General features: G+C 42.1%; 1 protein-coding gene across 2 annotated transcripts; it reads left to right on the forward strand.

The window, feature by feature from the left end:
- Positions 1-24758, forward strand: LOC134952100 (C-X-C motif chemokine 11-6-like). Of its 2 annotated transcripts, XM_063938663.1 has the most exons (6): positions 1-86; positions 740-875; positions 18076-18184; positions 20238-20364; positions 20842-20926; positions 24418-24758. In XM_063938663.1, the coding sequence occupies exons 3-5, from the start codon at positions 18124-18126 to the stop codon at positions 20924-20926; spliced, it is 273 nt and encodes a 90-aa protein (XP_063794733.1). In that variant the 5' UTR covers positions 1-86; positions 740-875; positions 18076-18123; the 3' UTR covers positions 24418-24758. The 2 variants fall into 2 exon arrangements, with proteins under 2 accessions (XP_063794733.1, XP_063794734.1); XM_063938664.1 differs by lacking the exon at positions 740-875.

A 24758-nucleotide genomic window follows, 5' to 3' on the forward strand; every position in this document is an offset into this window, starting at 1 on the left:
TTTACCGGGATTCATCTTCTCCTTCTGTGTCTGGCTCCTGTGGTCTTGGCAGCATTCTGCAGCGACTTCAGAGTTGGAGATGAGGGGTAACTAATGTAGTGTGTGTGTGTGTGTGTGTGTGTGTGTGTGTGTGTGTGTGTGTGTGTGTGTGTGTGTTTTGCAGTGTACAGTACTCTGTGTTTGTGTGTGGTCCAAATGTGTGTGGGTGTGTGTATGATCCAAAGATACTTTACCAAGGGCCTTAAATTGACATCACCAAATAGTAGTTGTCATTTTATATATATATATATATATATATATATTTCACATACATCCCCACCAAATCACCAATCTGTATTTGCTTTATATATATATATATATATAGCACATTTTGCTGACACTCGATCACGTCTTGTAGAGATGTGTACCTCTCTACCCTCTCGCCACCACGGCTGTGGTCAGTATAGCAGATACGAAGACGAGCGGCACTCACAGGCTATCAATTACAATTTTTTTGCTTATATGTCAATGAGCCCCAAGAAATTATGTTTAGTCCTTTAATCATGACATTTTGCTAGTTATGGGGCGGGTGAGACTAGTGGCCTATTCGTAATTGATAGCCTTAGAATGTCTAGATATATAATTTATTTATAGCTGGGTCACTTACGAATTTATTCCCAGTCCCTGTTTCAGGGTTTTTAATTCTAGTGTATTGTTATTATTTGATTCAGTTCAGTAATTTCTTGTATATGTTGTACAGTGGGCACCGGGGACGTGAGTTGTTTATGCTCCGGTTTCCATGGAGCTCCCCTGCGACGCGGCGCATCTGTGACGTCGCGGTTGTGAGACGCGGAAGTGACTCGTGACGGCTGGCGGGCGGGTGCGCCGTGGAGCAGGTGAGTATGGTTAGGTTTGTTAACGGTGTGGGTTTCATGCTTTAAATGTCAGTTGTGCACATGTTGTATGTTTGTCTGGCCCTGAGGACGGAGAGGTTTTCTCCGAAACATGTCGGTCTGTTGCCAATAAAGTAACTACGTTTGTTCCAGCCTGCTGAGTGCCGCCTATCTCTTTGCTATTTTGATGGGAAGTGCTTTTCCATGAGGAGGGCACCACAGCATTATACAATCTCACTATAGAGTGCCGGATGCTACATTGGACGGATATATATATATATATATATATATATATATACACACACACACACACTTTATTTTAGTCCATGGGGGCCCCCTGCTCTTTAGTGCCCCAGGCCTCCCGGCGCCTTAATCCGGCTCTGAGACAGGGTTAAATGCTCGAGTAATTACTGCAGGTAAGACAATCTGGCAAGGGAGTAGTTAACAAAATAATCACTGGATGCTGAGTGTCCTGGTTCTGGAACGGAGAATAGCTGGGAACAAGCAGAATTATGATATGCAGGCTATGAATGTGTAGCTGTACCAAAGACAATGAGAGTTCAATAATTCTGCACAGAACTAAAACACAGGTGACTGCAGCTGGCAGAGGCGGATTTAGAACTCATGGGGCTCTAAGCAAGACACCGATTTGGGGCCCCCTTCCTCAAAAAACACTCTGTGCCCCCCCACCAATTATACTGTTGCAGACGGGTCCTGCTGCCCCCCAGTCAGTGTATGCTCCCCAATATGCCCACAGCCGAGTATAGCAGGCGGATGGTAGTTGTCTAGTGTATTGATTATTATTTATTACCAGTTATTTATATAGCGCACACATATTCCGCAGCGCTTTACAAAGAACATTTGTCCATTCACATCAGTCCCTTCCTCAGTGGAGCTTACAATCTATGGTGGTCATTCCGAGTTGATCGCTCGTTATTTTTTTTTCGCAACGGAGCGATTAGTCGCTAATGCGCATGCGCAATGTCCGCAGTGCGACTGCGCCAAGTAAATTTGCAATGCAGTTAGGTATTTTACTCACGGCATTACGAGGTTTTTTCTTCGTTCTGGTGATCGTAATGTGATTGACAGGAAGTGGGTGTTTCTGGGCGGAAACTGGCCGTTTTATGGGAGTGTTTGAAAAAACGCTGCCGTTTCTGGGAAAAACGCGGGAGTGGCTGGAGAAACGGAGGAGTGTCTGGGCGAACGCTGGGTGTGTTTGTGACGTCAAACCAGGAACGACAAGCACTGAACTGATCGCACTGGAAGAGTAAGTCTCGAGCTACTCAGAAACTGCACAGAGAAGTCTTTTCGCAATATTGCGAATCTTTCGTTCGCAATTTTGAGAAGCTAAGATTCACTCCCAGTACGCGGCGGCTTAGCGTGTGCAAAGCTGCTAAAAGCAGCTTGCGAGCGAACAACTCGGAATGAGGGCCTATATTCCCTACCACGTGTACACATTCATGCTAGGGTTAATTTTGTTGGGAGCCAATTAACATATAAGCATATTTTTGGATTGTGGGAGGAAACAGGTGTACTCAGAGGAAACCCATGCAAGTATGGGGAAAATATACAATCTCCACACCTGAGTGCTGTGAGGCAGTCATGCTAACCATTACACCATCCGTGCTGCCCTTAAAATCACACCTGGCATCTATCTAGTCACTGACAGACTGCTGGGAGTATTCAGCCAGACCAGCGCTCAGACATTTTTGGCAGAAATCAGAAATGCCCTCCCTACTCCATGATCTGTCGGCGAGCCCCCTGGGACCCGTCGGGCCCTTGCGGCTGCTTTGGATGCCTACTGGTAAATCCGCTACTGCACTGTAGCCAGTTCACTAACAGTCACTGAGGGGAGCAATAATAAATATTATAAGGGATGGGGGTCCTGCTACTAGGGGACGGGTAATGTTCTGCAATCAGTATGTGTGTGTGTGGGGGAGGGGGCACTGATATATAATGCAGGCACCCATACCTAATAATACTTATTATTACACCCATTTACATTAGTGTTGACTTCATTATAGTGCGCGCCCCCCCCCCCCATACTGATTGTAGCAGCCTAGTAGGTCTCCCAGTGCCGTAACTAGAATTTTTTCTCCCCCAAGCAAAAACATTTTCCCCCCCCATCCCCCATCCCCCATAATTGGCACTAGTAAAGGGACAAACACGCGCGCCCCGCAAAAAGGGTGTGTGGTTTTGTTGAAATGGGCGTGGCTTCACATAAAGGGGAGTGGCATTGCAGGAAAAGACTACCTTATACCCCAGTTTTGCAACCTGCACACCCAGACTTTAGCCACCACAGGAAAGAAAAATAATCCTGATTCATGCCCCTTACATTATTTGTCATTTTTCCTCCTTATAGTAATGCCCAGTATACATTATGCCACATACTGCAATGGCCCTTAGACATTATGCCACAAACAATAATGCACATGACACAATATGCACACACCATAATGCCCCCGAAACATTATGCCAAACACCGTAATGCCTGTGAGACATTATGACAGGAATCGCAATGCCCGTTATACATTATGCTACACACTGCAATGCCCCTGATACATTATAGCACATACAATGTCTGTGACACATTATGACACACACCGCAATGACCCTGAGACGTTATACCACATACCACAATGCCAGTGATATAGTATACCACACACCGTAATGCCTGTGACACATACCGCAATGCCCGTTATACCCTATGCCACACACCGCAATGCCCGTTATACATTATGCCACACTGCAATGCCCCTGAGACATTATACCACATACCACAATGCCCGTGATATAGTATGCCACACACCGTAATGCCTGACACATTATGACACACACCGCAATGACCCTGAGACATTATACCACATACCACAATGCCCGTGATATAGTATACAACACACCGTAATGCATGACACATTATGACACACACCGCAATGTCCGTGATACATTATGCCACACACTGCAATGACCCTGAGACATTATACCACATATCACAATGCCCGTGATATAGTATACCACACACCGTAATGCCTGTGACACATACCGCAATGCCCGTTATACCCTATGCCACACACCGCAATGCCCGTTATACATTATGCCACACTGCAATGCCCCTGAGACATTATACCACATACCACAATGCCCGTGATATAGTATGCCACACACCGTAATGCCTGACACATTATGACACACACCGCAATGACCCTGAGACATTATACCCCATACCACAATGCCCGTGATATAGTATACAACACACCGTAATGCATGACACATTATGACACACACCGCAATGTCCGTAATACATTATGCCACACACTGCAATGACCCTGAGACATTATACCATATATCACAATGCCCGTGATATAGTATGCCACACACCGTAATGCCTGTGACACATTATGACACACACTGCAATGTCTGTGATACATTATGCCAAACACCGTAATGCCCATTACACATTAAGTCCTACAGTAAGGCTTCTAATTACTTTTAAATTACCTGCTCGTTGCCAGGGGTTTCATGCTCTTGGTTCCATGCACGGTGCCAGGGGTTTTCATGCTCAGGGTGTCATGCTCGTTGCCAGGGGTTTCATGCACTGGGTGTCATGCTCGTTGCCAGGGGTTTCATGCACTGGGTGTCATGCTCGTTGCTAGGGGGTAGTGCTTGTTGCTAGGGCTGTGCTCCCAGTGCCACATATGCCCCCAGTGCCAGATGTTCCCCCACAGTGCCAGGTACTCACATGCCCCCAGTGCCAAATATAGCCCCCCCCATGTGCCAGGTACACATATACCCCCCCAGTGCCACATATGCCCCCAGTGCCAGATATTCCCCCACAGTGCCAGGTACTCACATGCCCCCAGTGCCAAATATAGCCCCCTCATGTGCCAGGTACACATATACCACCCAGTGCCACATATGCCCCCTCAGTGCCACATATGTCCCCCTCCCCCTGTGCTGCATATGCTCCCCCAGTGCCCCCCCCCCCCCCCCCCACGCTCCCCCGCTGTTTTGTGATGGAGGGACATGGAGGGCACAGCGCGCGCCTCTCCTGTGTCCCTCCTGGGTCTCCGGCGGGTCTGTTAAAGGAAGTGCCGGTTCGCGTGCTGTGCCCATCCGTGTCCCTCCAGCAGCGGAGGGAAGGAGGGAGAGTAAACAGCAGATTGACATGCGGACGCTCGTCCGCATGTCAATCTGCGCTAAATCAGTGGCGGCGCCCCCGCAGCCCCTCGCCCCCAAGCCACCGCGAGGGCTGTGGGGGCAGTAGTTACGCCACTGAGGTCTCCCACCCCTTATAATACCCATACCCACATACAGTATTATAGCATTAGCATATTGATATATCACCAGTCAGTATGTGCCTCCTCCCAAGCCATGACTGTCGCAGGCAGATGTTACTGTACTTAAAATAACACTGTCTACCCCCCTCATCATCCCCCCACATCATCCCCCCCTTCCCCCATCATCACCACTCATGCCTGATTGGAATTTGAAGTAGGTGGTGGATGTTACAGTATATAGAATGTAAAAAATACTGTAATAAAGTACACTGGATGAACTCGTGTTTTTTTCTGTGCACATCCTGGCTCCTCTCGCTAAGCATCTGACGTCATACACAGGTGTGTCATGACTGGTCACACGCACAGTACTGTAGGACTGGGGAAACAGGCATGCGCTGGAGCTGGTCCCCAACAGCTGTCTAAGTACTGACAGCCTGCCAGGAGTATTCAGCCAGCTCAGCTCTCAGGTGAATTTTGGTGAAGCTTGTGGTCTGCCAGAAATGCCCTTTATACAGCCTTGTCAGCGGGCCCCCTAAGACCAACAAGGCCCTAAGCAGCTGCTTTGGTTGCCTTGTGGTAAATCCTCCTATGGCAGCTGGGGAATTAGTGCCCAGATCTGAATTAGACTATGGATGCAGCTCAAAAGTAAAGACAATATCTCCCGCTCTGAATAATGACCCTCCACAGGTATGATGAAGTTTGTGATGACTTTAATAACTGCAGAATCTACTTCCAAGTAGTGATCCTTCATAACATGGCAAAAGCAAATAAAGCAGAAAAGTCAAATGAAAGCTTGCAAAAGTCAATAACTTGAGAATCCACAGAGCATAGTTTAAGTCCACAGTAACCAAATAAATACAGTGTTCTCAGCATAAAGGGAGTAGTTGAAAAATCCACAAGGCATAGGTAAAGTTCGCAATACTTAACTAAAGTAGTCCCGGAAACATGACCAGGCAGAGACAGGAGTAGCAGGAGGGCATTGACCGGCAATCCAGACTTTCAGTCAGGGGCGTTTTAAGAGAGGAGGAGGCCCGTGTTCAGCCTCCTTCGTCTGCCCCCCCCCCCTCTTTGCCCGGGGCGCCGTAGAGTCTGAGCACTAGAGGGCTCAGACTCTACTGCGCATGCACAGATCTCTGAGAAAATGGCGCGGCGGCCATTTTCCCTGAGATCTCTCTACTGTGCATGCGCAGAATGCCGTGGAAATGGCCGCTGAGCCATTTTCACTGTGTTCTAGCAGTGCTGCGGATGCCGGCGCTGGACTTCGGAGGGGTAAGTATTTTACAAATGGGTGCAGTGTGTGCGGTTGGGGCCCCCTCTGGACTCAGGGGCCCATGTGCACCGAACACACTGCACCCATTATAGAAACGCCAGTGCTTTCAGTATGAACTAGAGCTTGGACTCAGAGAACCAGGCAATCCAGGTAATTCTTGGCAGAAAATAATTATAATATAACCAGCGTGGGAGATCTACGCTGACTGGTTTATAACAGCCACACTAACCAATGAAAAGAGCCAGGCTGGGAGTGTTGACTCTAATTACAAACCCTGTCACCTGCAGAGCAGCATGTACTCAAAGAGCCAAAGGAACAGAAAACAAAGGAAGACACAGATGGATCAGCTGACACCAGGTGCATACTGAAGAGTTAGTCAGCTGACCCCAGGTGTATTCTGAACAGAATCATAACAGCAGTAAATCTGATACGGTTCAAAACAGGAAATACAGGGACTGCATTAGCAGTGACTTGACTCCTTAGTAGTTGCTGGGATCCTATCTGATCGGAGCCTATGTCCCAGTGATTTAGATTAATTCATTCCAACGAAAAAAGAATGCTTATTGCTGTGACTTGCCTGTGCAGACAGTGTTTGCAGTCAGTATTCACTATTCATGTAGGAGATCACATGTCTGTTTCTGTAGGAATATCTACCGTCCAGGGTCATCATCATATAACAGAAGTTCAACCAGACTTGTGCCACCTGTGTCACCTTCTCCCTCCTTGCTCTCTCAGCCACACCATCATCTCCCAGACTCACATCTCTCAGACACACCACCAGCTCCCCCCTTTGTCTCTCAGCTGCACCTTGATCCCCCCATTTCTCCTAGCCACATTATCATCTGTCACCTGCATCTCACAGCCACACCCTCATTTCCCCCTGCATCTCTCAGCCACACTCTCATCCCCCAGCTGTGTATCTCAGACACACCATCATCTCCCCCCCTGCTTCTCTTAGCCACATTTTCATTCCCCCTGCATCTCTCAGCCACACCATCATCCCCCTGTATCTCTCAGCCACATCATCATCTCCCACCTGATATCACAGCCACACCATCATTTCCCCCTGCATCTCTCAGCCACACAACATCACCCCCCTTGTTTCTCACCATCACCCACACTTTGTGTCTCTCAGCCTCTAACCATACCCTCTGTGTCTCTCAGCCTCCCCCTTCTCTCAGCATGAACCCCATTCACTTTGTCTCTTAGCCAGCCTCCCTTCACCCTGTCTCTCAGTCTGCCTTCCCTAACTCTGTGTCTCTCTGCCCCCTCACTCTGTGTCTCTCAGCCTCTCCTGACTGTGTCTCTCAGCCTCCCCCTCCCTTCATTCTGTGTTGGCGTTGTGCTCCTGGCAGTCCTGGTTAAATGGGATAAAATGTCATGCTGCCGAGTACTATAAATTTGCTTGGTGGTGCAGTTCATAACTATAGCAGCTGCAATGTGGTCATGTAGCATGGTGTACCGGCTGCCAATTTCTTAACGGTACGCTGTACCAGCTCATAGTGTCATACTTGCACCACTGGCTATAATAAATATACCACTCTGTCCACATAAGGCAGAAGAATATGTAGCTAGTTCCTTAGGAAACCTATGGCTACAGAAGTGGCAATAAATTGTATGTGAGTGCCAGGCAATTGGATTGAACATCACTAAGTTCAATAGGCAACTGGAGTAATAAAGTTTCTGTTTTTGCAGGTGTATTTTTATATTGTTCAATTAAGATGTAAACATATAGTACACCAATTCTGTCATTTGTCTAAATCTACAAAATACAGGCTATGGGACTAATCTTGAACTATTTCTAAGGTTTTCTTCCACAGATCTGTTAATTTGCAAGCAATGCTCAAAGCCTGGATCACCGGAGAGCTGCATGCAGTTTTTAAATGGCCAATAACACAATCATTGCATAACAGTATTTTCCATCCTGCCCAATGCAGTCACACATGCTTTAGAATAACAGAATTTTCATAAAATGACAAAGATGTTGGATTTACTTAAAGGAGTTACTTGATTAGTAAATTATAATAAAATAAAGGTTTTGCTTTAACTACAAAAATGACATCACAGAAGTATGACAATTGGTGGACTTCCGGTTCCGGCATGGGAGAGTGAACAGCTTCTCCCTGCAGCTCCGCTCTCCACGCTGCTATACCCAGCCTTAACCCTGTCGGCCGCAGCTAGACACCGCTCCCGGTCCCCTAACAGATCGGGTATAGCTATGGACAAGTTCATGAGCCCACCACCGCCCGCAAAGCAACCTCCGGTAATGCAGCAGCAGCGCCAGGAGAAGCGTCGTGGCGACCATAACATGGCGCCTGACACAGACAAGGGTCCGGGGACGCCAGCGGCGAAGAAAGCTATCTCAGCCGCGGAAGGGATCAAAAGTATGCCGGAAGGTAATATCACAGCTTCCCTCACATATGATGAACTTACCAAGGCTATGCAAGCCACTATGGCGCCGTTATTACAGAAGGCGGTTGCAGACATAACTACACAGATTTCCCGCTTGTCTGACCGCATATCAGGGGCAGAGGCACACATAAGCCAGAACATGGATGATATCCACACGCTACAAAAGTCAGTCAAAGACTTGCTATTAGATAACAAACGCATGGCTGATAAGCTTGACAATATTGAAAACAGGTCACGACGTAACAACCTGCGTATCACCGGGCTCCCTGAATCTATCAAAGGGGCGCAGTTAGAATTTTTTGTTCGTCATACACTACCTGAATTACTACATGTAAAATCTGAATGCTCAGATATAGTGATTGAAAGAGTACACAGGATGGGAGAAGTTAAACCTGCTTCAGCACATAAACCGAGGGTTGTCATTTTTAAAACACTGAATTACTTGCATAAACAGGTGCTTTGGTCTGCTTCTAGAAAACACAACCCCCTCGTTTGGGAATCCCATACCCTGAGACTGTTCCAGGATTTTTCTGTAGAGCTTTCCAGAGTGAGACGATCCTTCTCAACGGTCTGTACTACGCTGATACAAACAAACCGCAAGTTTCATATGTTATACCCAGCCAAGCTTAGAATTTTCACAACGTCAGGCTTTGCTGATTTTTCTAACGCAGCAGATGCTGCAGCTTATCTCAAGGAAGAGTCGGATGAAATAGGAACTGATCCCACGGTAGAACCTGATGATATGGCTGTGTGAACCACTTGCTAATCTGTTACCGGGAATTTGACTTTGAATCCTTGAAACGAGACATACCCCGTACACTCAATCTTAGACACGATGAGTGTGCAATCTTGTCTGATATCACAAGTTTTATACCCATATATACACTTATATAACATAATAATGTTATAATGAGAAGATAGCCCACGCTTAGTGGATCTACTTACCTGAGTTTGGAAAATTATATGTTTGAGCGGCTCGGAGAGCGGAGCTCTGCCGTTCTTGATTGTTTTGAAATTTTATTATTGAAAGACCCCTCCCTGATATCTAGAATCGTACCGGTTTGGGTACCAGGGATTTTTCTGGAGGTCACTTAGTTTTTTTGTAGGAATGGTTTTGTTCCTTATGTCTTGCGTCTCCCCTTTCCCCTGTGTTTTTTCCCTCCTCTCTCTTTACTTTTCTCTCTCTGACTTTCCTTTGCAATTATTATTCAAATACCACTTTAATGTCTCTTAATATAGGCTCTCTTAATATTAGAGGGATTCATACACCTGCTAAGCGCCGAAAACTCTTTACCTACCTTAACAAACGCAATGTTGATCTTATATGTTTACAGGAAACTCATTTGATGCCAGATGAAGTGAAAAAGTTACAAATTATGGGTTGGTCTGTCTTAGGTTCAGCGTCCTTTAATACTAAGTCATGTGGGGTAGCAGTCTTAGCAAAAAAAGCTTTAAACTTGCAGGTTATGTCAACCTTTTCTGACCCGCTTGGTAGATACCAGACTATATCCCTTTCCCATACAGGTACCTCCTTCTCTATTTGTAATGTGTATGCTCCTACTCAATATAAAAAATCCTTTTTTGTGGAACTCCTTACACATTTACATAAATATGACACCTCCTCCCTGATAGTATGTGGAGATCTAAACTTAATATCTTCTCAATATCTAGACAGATCCCCTCCCTCCAAACGGCAGACTCCTCTCCCTAGATTGGGTGTCCCATACCTTAGCAAAGATCTTAACTTAATAGATTCCTGGAGGACACTCAATCCAACGGAGAGAGAATTTACTTGCTTATCACTAACTCACAATACTTGGTCCAGAATAGACTATATATTACTTGCCGAATCCCTGTTTCCTTCACTTGCCTCGGTGGAGATAGAACCCCCCCTTTTATCAGATCACTCATTGATCACTGCGAAACTAGTTCTGACAAAAAGTAAAGCCACCCCTCCGAGTTGGAGATTTCCATCCCACTTATTTCAATCCCAGGGTCTAAAACAAAAACTTCTGACTGCATGGAATAATTACGCAGAAATAAATGCATCCCATTCCTCTACTAACCCCCCCCTCTTTTGGCAAACCGCCAAGACGGTCCTTCGAGGTGAAGTGATAGCTTTTACCGCAAATACCAAAAAACGCCATAAACAAGAATACTTGCAGTTGCAAGAGAAACTATCTAATGCGTTCCAAATGTTTAAGACACTCCCCTCACCAGCACATAAAACTACCTACTTGGAAGCTAAATTAGCCTATAATGAATTTCTCCTAACTTTAGGAGACAAATACCTTTTCAATGTGCATTCAAAATTTTATAAGTTTGGGAATAAAGTGGGAAAGCTCCTAACTAACTTATTACAAGGATCTAGACCGCGCACAGTTGTTCACCCTTTGATACGTCCAGACGGCTCCAAAACTGTCTCTGAAGCACAAATAGTTGAAACTATGAAAGGTTTCTATCAGTCTTTGTACTCAGCCCCGGCGGTGGTTCCAGAGGAGTCCTTAGAAGATCATGACTCTATCCCCACTTTACCTCCCTCCTCCTCCTCAACTTCTATCTCTTCTATTTCTTCTTCTTACTGGAATTCCCTTACTTTACCACAAGTACCAGAGAAATTTATGACGACCCTGACGAACCCCATTACCCCTGAAGAGATCTCTTGGGCTATTGGAAAGTTGAAACTGGCCTCGGCGCCGGGCCCTGATGGATTTTCAAATGAATTTTATAAAATATTATCCCCACAGATAGCCCGGCCGCTGGCGGACACTTTCAACTTTGCAATAGACCAACAGTCTCTTCCTCTTTACTTTTCTGATGCTATTATAAAAGTCATCCCCAAGCCTGGGCGAGACCTTAGCCTCCCTGGTTCATATAGGCCGATCTCTCTGCTAAACGTAGATTATAAAATACTGACAAAAATTTTGGCAGAGAGATTGAAACCTTTATTGCCCCTCTTGATTAACTCAGACCAGACAGGATTTATCACCGGCAGACATTCTGTAGTGAACGTCCGAAGACTTTTAGCAGTCATCCAACAATCTACCTTGACCTCTGATATTTCCTCTTCCAACATGGTGATTACATTAGACGCAGAAAAAGCTTTTGATTTGGTATTGTGGCCCCATCTTTTTCAAACATTATATAATTTTGGCTTTCCCCCTCACTTTATTCAGATAATTCGCACCTTATACTCTTTCCCTAAATCAATGGTATCTTGCAATGGTCTTTTATCTTCCCCTTTCCTACTTCAAAGAGGTACTCGCCAAGGATGTCCGTTATCCCCTCTTCTCTTTGCACTAGCAGTTGAACCTCTAGCTGTCGCAGTACGTAGCTCCCCCCTGATACATGGAATTACTATACACTCTCTTGAACTGAAGATAGCTCTCTTTGCTGATGACACGCTTATTTTCCTTTCTAAACCTACACAATCTTTACCTGCCCTACTTCACCTTCTCGACTCCTTTGGAGCGCTGTCGGGGTTTAAAGTCAACTTAACAAAATCGGAAATTATGCCGCTGGGAGCAGACGCCCTAGACTTTATTGATAAAGCTGACATTCCTTTTAGAGTAGCCTCCTCTCATTTTCCCTACTTAGGGGTACACATTCCTTCGGACTTAACTAAATTATACTCCCTAAATTTTCCCCCCATAATATCTAAAATAACCACTAGACTGGAATCGTGGAAAGACTTACCAGTCTCTTTGCTGGGCAGACTTGCCATAATCCAGTCAATAATCTTTCCGAAGCTTTATTATTGTATGCAAATGATCCCGTTGGCATTGCATAAATCAGATATTGCTAAAATGGAAAATTTGTTTCTAAAGTTTATATGGCAAGGTAAAAGGCCTAGAATAGCAAAAACTAAACTTGTCACTCCCCGGGCAGATGGAGGAATGGGATGCCCAGATCTAAATAACTATTCCTTAGCTACCTTTTTTAGATATATCAACGATTGGATTCTAAACAATTCTACCTATACAGATTCTACTTTGGACCAAGCTATTTTTTACCCATACTCCCCTGGAGCTTTGATTCAAACTAAACTGTCAAAGATTCCTACCCACATAAAAATGCACATTTTGTTTAGGGATACATATGCTGCTTGGGTTTCTTTAAACAAAATTTGTCATAGGAATCCTTGCATCTCTTGTTTTCTCCCCTTGTGGGGTAACCCCTCTTTTTCCCCATCTTTGAATAATTCGCTTTTTTATTACTGGAAATCTAAAGGTCTAGATACTTCACATAAGGTTTTTGATCCCGGAGGAAATATATATTCATTTACAGAGCTTGCTAAACGCTTTGAACTGCCCCACTCCCACAGATTTATGTATTTTCAAATCAGACATTACTTAAACAGTATTAAAATAGTCAGGACTAATACTTACCCCACTCCAATTCTTCCCTCACAACTTATCAATATCGATATCCTATTAGAATTTCTGCTACATAAACCCTACAAGGTTAAATACTTGTATACAATTCTCTTGAAGGCCTGTTATAATACTCACCCTCAATGGGAGGTTTTGGTACAAAAATGGGCATCGGATATCCCATCTGTTACTCAAATTGGTGATGTATTGGCTCTACACACTCTTTCTCTGAAAACGTTACAGTCCAGCTACCTCCAAGAGGTGTACATTCGAACCCTTCACAGGGCTTATATAACACCAAGCCAAAGACGGCATATGGTCCTTGAGGAACAAGGATATTGTTTGAAATGTAGAACCATGATAGCGGATTACTCCCACTGCATGTGGAATTGCTATAAATTAAAACGCTTCTGGTCTAAGTTAATGGTTTATGTCAATTCACTTTTTCACACCAAGTTAACCTTTGAACCGCTTGCATGTATGGGGCTTAACTTTTCTGTTTGGATTGCACAAAAACTGGAGAAACCTGTTTTTCCTTTACTTATTACTATTATAACAGTGGCCAGAAAATGTATTTTGGCCCACTGGACAAAAAAAACGGCTCCCCAGTTAAATACAGTGAAACAGAAGCTACTCCAAATTCTGTATTTTGAACGCAAGTATGCCAGATTAGAAGCACTAACAGGTGCTCATAAATTCTATCAGAAATGGATGCCTTTTATCACTACCCTAGAATCTCACATACAAAATCATATTATGACTGTTTTTGAACAAGTGTATTCTACTTCTCCCAATACTGTATGATCCTTCATGGTTTCAGTATGTATAGAATGTCAGAGTGTTGTCTCTCTTTTTCTTCTTCTCCTCTCTTTCTATCCCTTCTACCTTTATCTCACAACCCCGAAATGTCTGTCTTGTAACTAGTTTAGTCTTTCTTTATTTTAAAAAAAAAAAATAAGAAAAGAAAACAAAGTATGTCATTTTCTACTATAATTTGTAGGTGGTTTTGCTGATGCATGTTTAACCATAACACTTTTTAAGCCTAATTCTGATTTAATATCATTTTGATTAGGTATAATTGGTCCGACCTAGTCTAATTTCCTATATTGAACTATACTGAATACAAGACCACTACTGCTTGACTATCTGAGAATGAGCATTGCTTAGAATGATTTGTTAATGTCAAATGCACTTGGTTGTATCACCTACACTATGAACCTCTAACCACTCTTTTTGTTTTGTTATTTCTTGAAAATCTTTAATAAAGAAATTTAAAAAAAAAAAAAAAAAAAAAAGTATGACAATTGGTATATTGCCATGTGAGAACAACACTTCTTTAGGAACATTAGATGTAAGTTTACCTGTTGCCCAAAATAACCCCCGCTTCCCAAACTGCCCCAGTCCTTAATGGGAAATACATGTCCATTCAATGGACATTAGGGTACATGAACTCAAGATAAACTGAAAATTAGAAACAGGGGTATGCACTAAGTGGCCAAATTATTATGCACACCAGGCGATTTTGCACAAAGTAGCTGTTCCGCAGATAATACAGACATAGTCAGTAAGATGTAATGGAGTCCGAGATCACCGGAGATGTGGGATGCCCGACGATATCTGACAATTTTTTAAAGTGGCAATCATTTACAAGCAGTGTCGAACTAGGGCATGAAGGGCCTACCAGGGGAATGCAGTGGTAGGGGCCCATGCATAGGGGTGTGGCCAGCCACCACATTGGTTTACATAACCATTAGAGACTGCATGGGCTGGGGCCCTTGATATATATATACTGTACAGTCAATATTGCTAGTGTATGCATGATAATGTAGCAGATTAATAACAGCAGTGCATGATAGAAAATACACCATAGTCCTATGCATTATAATGGAACATATGCATACTGTATACTTCAAGTGCACAGTCTGTAACCTCTTCCCTAGAGGAGGAGGTGTGTGTGGGGGGGGGGGGGGGGGCAGGTAGTAGGGCCCACTGGGGTTTTCCCTCATACCCCTGTTGGCCAGTCTGACCCTGCTTACAAGGCATGGTATTGCACATTACATCAAATGTGCAACAGAAGCAGAAGGCTGCCCGTATGCCATTGCTATCTGCTGTGAACATGATGAAACACCTCTAGTGCTCAGGAACACTGGAGTTGGACAGTAAATGATTGGAAACAGGTTATGTGGTTTGACGAATCACATTTTTAAATACACCATGAGGATGGTAGGGTGAGGATTTGGAGACAACAGCACAAAAGCATGGATCCTTCTTGCATTGTCCATGTCATAGTGTTCATATTGTATATGGTTTGAGGTGCATAACAAATAGTTTCCTGTGCTGCAGTGGCATCCTCAATCTCAAACTCAATGTTACTGAACATTTGTGGGATGAGGTCAAAGGGAGGATCCAAAAAATGGATTTGCTACCATCAAACCTTAAGGAACTGGAAGGTGCAGTATATCATATTTGGACTAATATTCCCCCCAAAACATATTGACAGTTAGCAAAATTTTAGAAGAATTTAAGCTGAATTAAGGGCAAAAGGTGGCCCTCAAAGTACTAACCAGGTGGTAATAATAATTTGGCCACTTAGTGTATTATCCTCTTAGGATAATACACTCAAGGGACGAAATTTACTAAGCATCAGTTTTGGTTTTGGTGGTTCTTCAAGAGGTTTAACGATCCATCAATTTACTAAAGTAAACTGCTGTGAAACCACCATGTTACAGGAACTGCTTACACATGTCAATGAAAATTATACAATCCATCCAAACTACTATGCATAATTTTGAGAAACCACTTGGCATACCAGCGCCAAAACCATCCAAAATATGAGTACAGTAGCTTCTGGCAAGTGAGACTGTAAAATGCCAACTGGTCTATGCTTGATTGTGATGGCTAGAAAAAGAACCAGAAACGTGCTTTACTATGGCTGTAGGAACATGGGCATATCTATAATGGGTGTGGGGTTTGTGGTGCACAAGGGCTCATGGATATAAGGGAGTCCTCCACATAGCACACGCTGCATCCATAACCAGTACCCAAAACCTGTTCTGTAATCACCACTATTATCCCCAGGAAAATGGTGCAGTTACCATTTTCTAAAAAAAACACTGTGCAGGTGTAGTAGAGATATCACCAGGAAAATGGCACGGGTGCCATTTTCCCAAAGTTCTGCACATGTGCAATAGACTTAAGTGTGATGCCAAATGCTACTCGGGACATGTGCTGGCGAGAGAGAGAGAGGAAGCCTGCATGGACACTGCACACAGGCCCCCTCCTACTTTAAACCATCCCAGTGGCAACAACACGCATAACACTTACTGCATGTATGCAGTTTTTCACCATGCTTCTGCAGTCTAAATGTGAAGTGAAATACTCTACTCCTTGCAGAAGGCCATCGAAGCATCCACAAACTGAGCTCCTTAGTCACAAGACTTCTTTGGTTAAAATCTGTCAGTTTTTTCAAGCACCGATCCAGGCTTGTCTGTCGGATCTATTGGCAGTGTGACCAGTAGAGTCAAGGCTCAGCTTAATTGTGGCCAAAAACCACTTGCAGAAGGATATCTGTATCCAGAGGCGGATTGCCCATAGGGTTCACAGGGAAGATTCCCGGTGGGCCGGCGCACCAGTGGGGCCTGTTTTATTTGAGGACATGTGGTCCTTTTTATAGACATAATGAATAAGATGCTAAATAATTTGCATATATGAAAATTACTTTGCCACTTAGCCTGTGATTGCAGATGATCTAGTGTATGCTCTGTGTGCCAGCTTGGCTGACATATAAGATTGAGTGAATAGTGATTGGGATACGGGGGATACGGTTGGTGTAATAAGCAAGAAAATATATATTTCTAAAGAATGAAACGCTTTGCTATCTTCTTATAGCCTTCTCCTGCTTTGTGAGCGTCAACTATTCTCAGTTTCAGTGTTCTACACAATTGCTTAGAGGAACCCATGGTGCTGATTGTTGGAGCAAGGTCAGATGAGTCTGGGCTTTTAAAACCTTTGAGATTGACATCACCTGGTCTTTCCAGATGATGATTGAGAACAATCCATGACACTGCCAGGTCTCAGCTGTCCAAAGGGGGCAGTACAAGGTATTAACTCTGCAGGGTGCCCAAACTTTTGCAGATGCCATTTTTTGTTTTCTGTTCTTTTGCAGACGCCATTTTTTGTTTTCTGTTCTTTTGAAAGTGTAAATGATGGAAATAAAATCAAAGTTTTTTTGACATGTCTAATCTGTAATTTGATGCCTTTTGGAGATTTTTCCATCTTTCCTTGGCTTCTTTTTGCACATTAAAATTAATTTTTGCCTGGGGTGCCCAAACTTTCGATCCCCACTGTATATATTATAGTTAGATAGATATTTATATGTTTGTGCAATTTGGTATTTTCACAGTTAATGCAAAGTCACTAAGAATATCCCTTCCGCCATCTCCCAAAATTTTAAGAATGAACTTTATATAAAATAATGACACATACATACACTGAAATGAAATGATGTAAATTTTACATGGAATGTATCAATTTTATTTTAATTTTACAATTTTTATATTTGTTCAGTACTACATCTAGTTTTTATGTGTTTTAAATACTTTCAAAAAGTTTAAATCTTTTTCTATAACCTACATGTTTAACAATTTATTTTCTAGTGAATATTATCTGTCTCTGAGGTAATTCCTTTTATTATAATACAGACACTTTCTAGAAAATGAGAACTGGACAATATGAGAAATCCCCAATACAGAAGACATGCTATGGGTTTTTCCCCTGGGTTATTTATGAATGAAGTAGGAGGGCTCTGGGGATATAAATAATATCTGCTCCCAGAGCTGGTTTATAACATTTTAGAAATCTGTCTTGTGCAGTTGTGAGGCCATCCTGTTTCACGGTTCGGACAACATCTATTCCCTATAATGGACAGAACAGTCATCATTGTCTTCTGTTCCCTGCTCTTCCTTCAGTCCTATGTGCAAGGTAAGTGATATAATATACAAGGTAGCTGATACATGTATATGATGATGTGATCGAATGTTATTGCTGGGGCAATTTAAAGAAGAAAACTTTAGATACCAATTTTTTAAAGAGCATATTAAGTAGTGCAAAAAAAAAACACATTAAATCCAAAACAAAATAATATACAGCCTCTTAGAAATTTGAGAAACAGAATTCTGATACAGAGGCACAAATACAGGTTGAGTATCCCTTATCCAAAATGCTTGGGACCAGCAGTATTTTGGATATCAGATTTTTCCGTATTTTGGAATAATTGCATAACATAATGAGAGATCATGGTGATGGGACCTAAATCTAAGCACAGAATGCATTTATGTTACATATACACCTCATACACACAGCCTGAAGGTCAATTTAGCCAATATTTTTAATAACTTTGTGTATTAAACAAAGTGTGTGTACATTCACACAATTCATTTATGGTTCATATACACCTTATACACACACAGCCTGAATGCCATTTAATACAATATTTTTAATAACTTTGTGTATTAAACAAAGTTTGTGTACATTGAGCCATCAGAAAACAAAGATTTCACTATCTCACTCTCACTCAAAAAATTCCGTATTTCGGAATATTTGGATATGGAATACTCAACCTGTATTATTTTTAAATTATTTCAGCATTGTTGATTCATAAAAAAAACCCTCTAACAATCCTCTTAAAGTGAAAGGGGTTAAAAGTGATACAAGCGCAGTGTCAGTTACAAAAATAACAAAAATAACTATATATATATATAGGCACTCTCCTCCATTAAGTCAATGCCACAGTGCCAGATGCACAGAAGTATTGCATAGCCACGAATGACGGCACTCTGTGGTCTTAACTAATAAATCACTCCAACAACATGACGAATGCTCTGCAACGTTTTGGGCCTTTATTGAGCCATCTTAAAGCAGTACATACACATAAGTACATGTGCATGTAATGCCTGAAGACGAGTAAATAAAGGCCCGAAACGTTACAGAGCATTCTTCATGTTGTTGGAGTGATTTATTAGTTAAGACCACCGAGTGCCGTTGTTCGTGACAATATATATATATATATATATATATATAATGTAAAAAGATAGATAGATATTTATTTTTTATTTTATTTTTTTGTACCAAAATATAAAGTTAAAATAGTAGAATAATGTGGTTTATATGATGCTAGAAAGTTATTGATCTAGCAAACACTGGGGCTTCTGTGATAGCATGCAAACTGCATGCTGTGCAGAAATTCCGGTGAGTCTGCCCGTATTTTTAAAGTGGCACGGATATAAAAGGCAAAACCAGATTGTTTTTGCCTTTTTAAATGATTGCCACTTTAAAAATACAGGCAGACTTGCCTGTAGTCTTAGTTTTTCTTCAAGAGATAGAAATACCTTCCAGGGAAAATCTGGGAAAGGATCATATACCCTTGTACTGTACCTTCAATATGTTGCAATTATTGCAAACATTCCTCTGTTACTATTCGCTAACATAGTGATGTAGCCATGCTCATCTTTACTGCAATGCAGCTTACTGCAACACGGCTGCAACACTATCGCAGCCTGGCACGCCATGCAGCATGCCGTTATGCAACATGCCACATCACAGTAAGATGTGGATGGCTACATCTGTATGATCCTATTTCTCATTTATCATAATTTGTTAAAGTAACTGGTTCATTACAATAGCTCTAGAGTGGGCAAGTATACGCTGAGGGTGTGTTATATTATAGCGGACTTGTTTCATATACAATATATATCTATATCTCTCTGTCTACACACACACACACACAATAATTTGCTAGGGTCTGTACATGCGCATCACCCATCTATCTGCTCCGACTGCTAGGGAGATGGTAGAGACCCTAGCAAGAGCACCCGCCGGGAGGTAAGTATAGAAAGGGCAGGATGAAACTGTGCAGGGGACTGAATTCATTGATGTGGTCTAAAAGCTGACCACTTTGTACTGGGTGGGAGACTTTAAGGAGTCTCACAGATTTACCCCCTGAATATAATTCTGACAAGAGCCCTCTTATTTTTAGGCATGTCCCCACTGGGGAGGAGACGCTGCCTGTGCATGGGACGTGGTGTCAGTTCGGTTGAGATGAAACAGGTGAAAAAGATTGTAGTATTTCCACCAAGTGCCAAGTGCGAGAAAATGGAAGTTGTGTAAGTGACAAGTTGCTGTGTGGGCTGCAATGTTGTGGCTTTGGCTAACCATACACAGGAGGTGAAAGTCTTGAAAATGCACATCATGGTTCACCCCACTTCTTTATAGTAATAATGTAGCAATACAGTGGTTATTATTCATTTTCCAGCAATTGTTATAATCTAAATGAATACTTTATTAACAATGAGTCCCTAAAACAACAGTGTCATTGATACACATCTATAGGATTTTCTAATTAGGGCATTAAATACCACATTACATTTACAAAAAAAAAAAAAAAAACTAGTTTGTCATTACTTACACTGCTTTTTTCATCCTTAGATATTTTAATTGACTTGCCTAATTAGTCCATGCTGTGGACATGTATTCTGTACAAATGAGGCCAAAGAAAGCATAACTAGGATATTGGCAATATTCCTCAGAAATATATCTTCAGAAATGTATAAAGTATAAACAATATTATGTTTTTTCTGCAGTGTTCACCTAAAGAATGGAGCAGAAAAATGTCTCAGTTCCTCCTCCAAACTAATGAAGTCGATTATGACGAAAGTGAAGAAATAGGTAAGAAATTATGGGGCCAATTTATCATCAAGTTTTAGCTATTTAGAACTTGTTGCATATGATAAATGGTGCTCCAGCCAATCAGCTCCTGACATTTTTCATACGCATGACAATTGGAAGCTCATTGGCTGGAGCACCATTATCATATGCAACAAGTTTTAAATCGCTAATACTCATTGATAAATGAGGCTCTAAATGTGAAGTATAGCTCTAAGATGATACAAAATTATGTTGCATAGCATGTAAATGACAATAACTGTGCATCTTATCTTGCTGATTCCAAGGTGCACGCATTGTTGATGTCAGACGCAGTGGAGCGAGCTTTGAAACTGCGTAAGCATCAGAGTCGCACTGCGCATGAACCACAATGGTCTTGCAACAGTGGTTGCAGAGAGGATTTATTAGCAAGGTAATTGACAGGTAGCCATCCCTTGGTGGAGTTAACAGGAAGTGCAGGCATGTCAGTTCCATTTTCTTGGCGTGTTTTTATATGTTGTACTGCGAGAGCATGGCGTCTTACGGGAGATCCTAGTTCTGAGGCAGCAAAGACTTACCCAGAGATCTCATGTGCAACTGATGTTAGAACAATGTCTCTGCTTTTGTACATAAGTGGAAGATGTGAGATGCCAGCAGTGGGGTTCTCTATATACAAAACGTAATCAGAGTGATTTGCATATTTTTGCATTTATACTGAGAACACGATTGCAGCAGCGCAAGTCATTGCATGCACCTCTGAATCAGATCCATAGTTACCTTCATACACATGGGATACTTTCTTCTGAAGTTAGCTCTTGTTGTAACTTTACGTAACCTAGTAGCTGGATTGTAATAGATTACATGAGTAGCACTGCGTATACTGTTCTGTTTACTAAAGTGATAAAGCCCATTTCTCCAACATTATTTACATTTTTTCACATTTGTATTTTGTTTTGATTTATTTTTTAATTTTTTATGGAAAGTAGAACTGGAAGCTCATGTTCATATTGGATTTCCCCAATTCTTTGACCCCAGTGTTGGCAGAATATGTATGGGCTGCAATAAACCATCTGTATGTTTACAGAATATTTATCAAAATACAACCAATGCCATTCAAACATCATGCAATGCTAAATTGAACAATAATACACAGTCAGCTTGGATATGACTGCTCTAAATGTGAAAAACACCTTTAGTGAACTATTGTAGAAAGTCCACGAGAAAAGATTAACAGTGTCATGTAGTAAAATGATAAGTCTGACATGATGCACAGAATACAAGACACATTCACATGAGCATGAGAACATCTTAGCTGAGTAAATGCTGCCCTCTATGGTAGAAATCACCAATTCATTCCACAGTGATTTGCATTATAGCTTGCAAATAATAACTATGCAAATGAAAAATAAAATAAAGTGGTGCATGGTGCTGAATACTGAAATTATAATACCATCTACACGGTGTCTATACTATATTGCAGATACAGATTAGGTCTGTCTGGTTCTTGTTTGCGTCTGTGATGGCTAGCTTCAAGCCATACTGGAAGTTAGTGTCATAGACCCTTGTTCAGTTAGGATCGCAATTCTACGAAAACGCAGATTGGCCCATTATTGTCCCTCTGTGCATGTGCAGCACTGCGAATGCACGTGCGCGGGAGTCAAAATAAGATCGCATCCCTGGAGGATGCAATCTCATTTTGATTGTCAGCAGCAGCCGTTGGTGGGGCCACATTGTGGGAGATTGGTCTGGCCAACATTGGCGTAGCCAGACCGTTTTTGGGCTGGCTGCGTGACATCACACGCAGCTGCTCCAATGAAAAATAAGGCAGCGATACAGCTGCATACGCCATTAGATTGCATCACTGACCCGGAAATAGCTGATGCCCCCCTGCATACAAAGAATGGCGTATGCTGCCGCACCGCCGCCATCTTTTTCATTGGAGAAGCTGTTAGACTGCAATCCACAGCATGCGATCTTACTGAATAGGGTCCATAGTCCATGGATCCTGGTGCAAATTGTGTATTAGGCCTCAACACATGCATGCCCAACACCATACACCATTTTTATAAAAGTAAGTAATGAAAGTAGACTACAGCCCCCATTCACCAGTATACATCCAGTCAATATGGTCCCCATTGACTAGAATACACTATTGTCCAGTATACTGTATAGCTGCCCTCTCAGTGTCAGGCATACTGTACATTAAACCCCTTCAGTGTATATAATCCTATTATCTAGTACTCTAGTAATTATTTTTGTGTAGTTTCTCTCCAACTGTCATTGTTCATTATGTACAAATATAATTACTACTAGATAGTAACGTATGTACTATAATAGTCAACACCCAATATACTGTAATTATTACAGCCACCGCAAAATGTATAGCAAGTAAGCCACCATTGGCCAAAATGGTATGGTTCAGCTGGGCACTGTTAGTTTGTATCATACTTACCGACTCTCCTGGAACCTCGGGGGACTCCACAGCTTTCAGGTCGCCTGAAGTCTGGGTGGTTTTCCTTCATCCTACCCAGTGTCCGTGGGGAGGGGGGAGCAATATGAAGCAATTCTATGTCTAATTTACATGCTCCGTCAGGGGAAAAATCCCAAAACAAATATAAATATTATTTATTAACAGTTTCTAATATAGCGCAGCAAATTCTGTTGCGCTTTACAATTGGAAATAACAATGATATAACAAAACTGGGTAATAACAAACATATATATATATATACATATATATATATATATATATATATATAAAAATTGCTATGTACATACGGACCAACACCATATTATGCCCCTTGCACCATATTTAGTCCACACAGTAATTCCCCTTACACCATATTATGCCACCAAAATTGTGTCCCTGTCACCATATTATGCCCCACACAGTAATGCCTCTCACACCATATTATGCCCCCATAATAATGCTACCAGTGTCAGGGGTTCTACTCATTGTCAGGGGCTCTGCTCATTGTCAGGGGATTTCCCCATCGGGTCCTGCCTCAGTTCGCGCTTGCATGCTAATGTAAACATCCCTCCCAAAATGGCCACCGCCTCATAGGAGACGCCATGAACGGTCAGAGCCCTTCCTTCTCTGTCAGAGAGGCTGGGCCCGGGACAGCTGTGCCTCCAGTACACCCTGATGGCGGCCCTGCTCCCTGTGACATTATTATTTATTAATTACACTGTCAGGTCATGTACTGTACGTGCCTCATGATACATTCTGAAAAGCTATAAATGGTATCTTGAAAATGAGTGAAATGCTTTAAAAAATAAGTAGCAGCTGCATTCTAAGAACAGTAATACAATGCAAACAAACCTGTATGTGTGTGACACCCCATAGAAAATAAGAACAAAATACTATTAATTCTGATGTGCTCAGTGGGGCTAAAAGATTAAACCTAAATGAAGCAAAAATGCATTTCTACCTGCATTGGATTTAAGATTGCAACAAATAAATCTATCCAATGGTCTATAGCTCAATAATAATGCTTCTTTTGTTCTTACCACAGGTCTGAAAAGTCAACCACGAACTAAGCAGAGGACAAGATGAATGCAACAAATACAACCTATTACCACTTATTCTCCAACACTAATTTGGCATTGTAGTTAATAATAGTTACATGCATGTTTTGTAGTCATTTACTAAAACAAATTCTGATGTTAAAAACATAATCACTATAAAAACACCATAATCAATGTATTATAATAAATGTACCCAGCACATCAAAAAGCAATGCAATAGGTATGTACATTTATGAATTTAGCATCTAATCTCCCTAAAAATTCCTCACCAAGTAAGGTAAAAGAAAATAATAACAATCATGTATCGAGTACTTAACTTATTGAAAAG

Source organism: Pseudophryne corroboree, chromosome 1 (assembly GCF_028390025.1).
Source record: "Pseudophryne corroboree isolate aPseCor3 chromosome 1, aPseCor3.hap2, whole genome shotgun sequence".
NCBI lineage: Eukaryota > Metazoa > Chordata > Amphibia > Anura > Myobatrachidae > Pseudophryne > Pseudophryne corroboree.

Bases quoted from the DNA above. Each gene is read 5' to 3' on its own strand.
- LOC134952100 (XM_063938663.1), top strand. From the start codon at position 18,124: ATGGACAGAACAGTCATCATTGTCTTCTGTTCCCTGCTCTTCCTTCAG. The intron at 18,185-20,237 runs GTAAGTGATATA...TCTTATTTTTAG, and splicing joins CCTTCAGTCCTATGTGCAAG to GCATGTCCCCACTGGGGAGG. The intron at 20,365-20,841 runs GTAAGTGACAAG...TTTTTTCTGCAG, and splicing joins TGCGAGAAAATGGAAGTTGT to TGTTCACCTAAAGAATGGAG.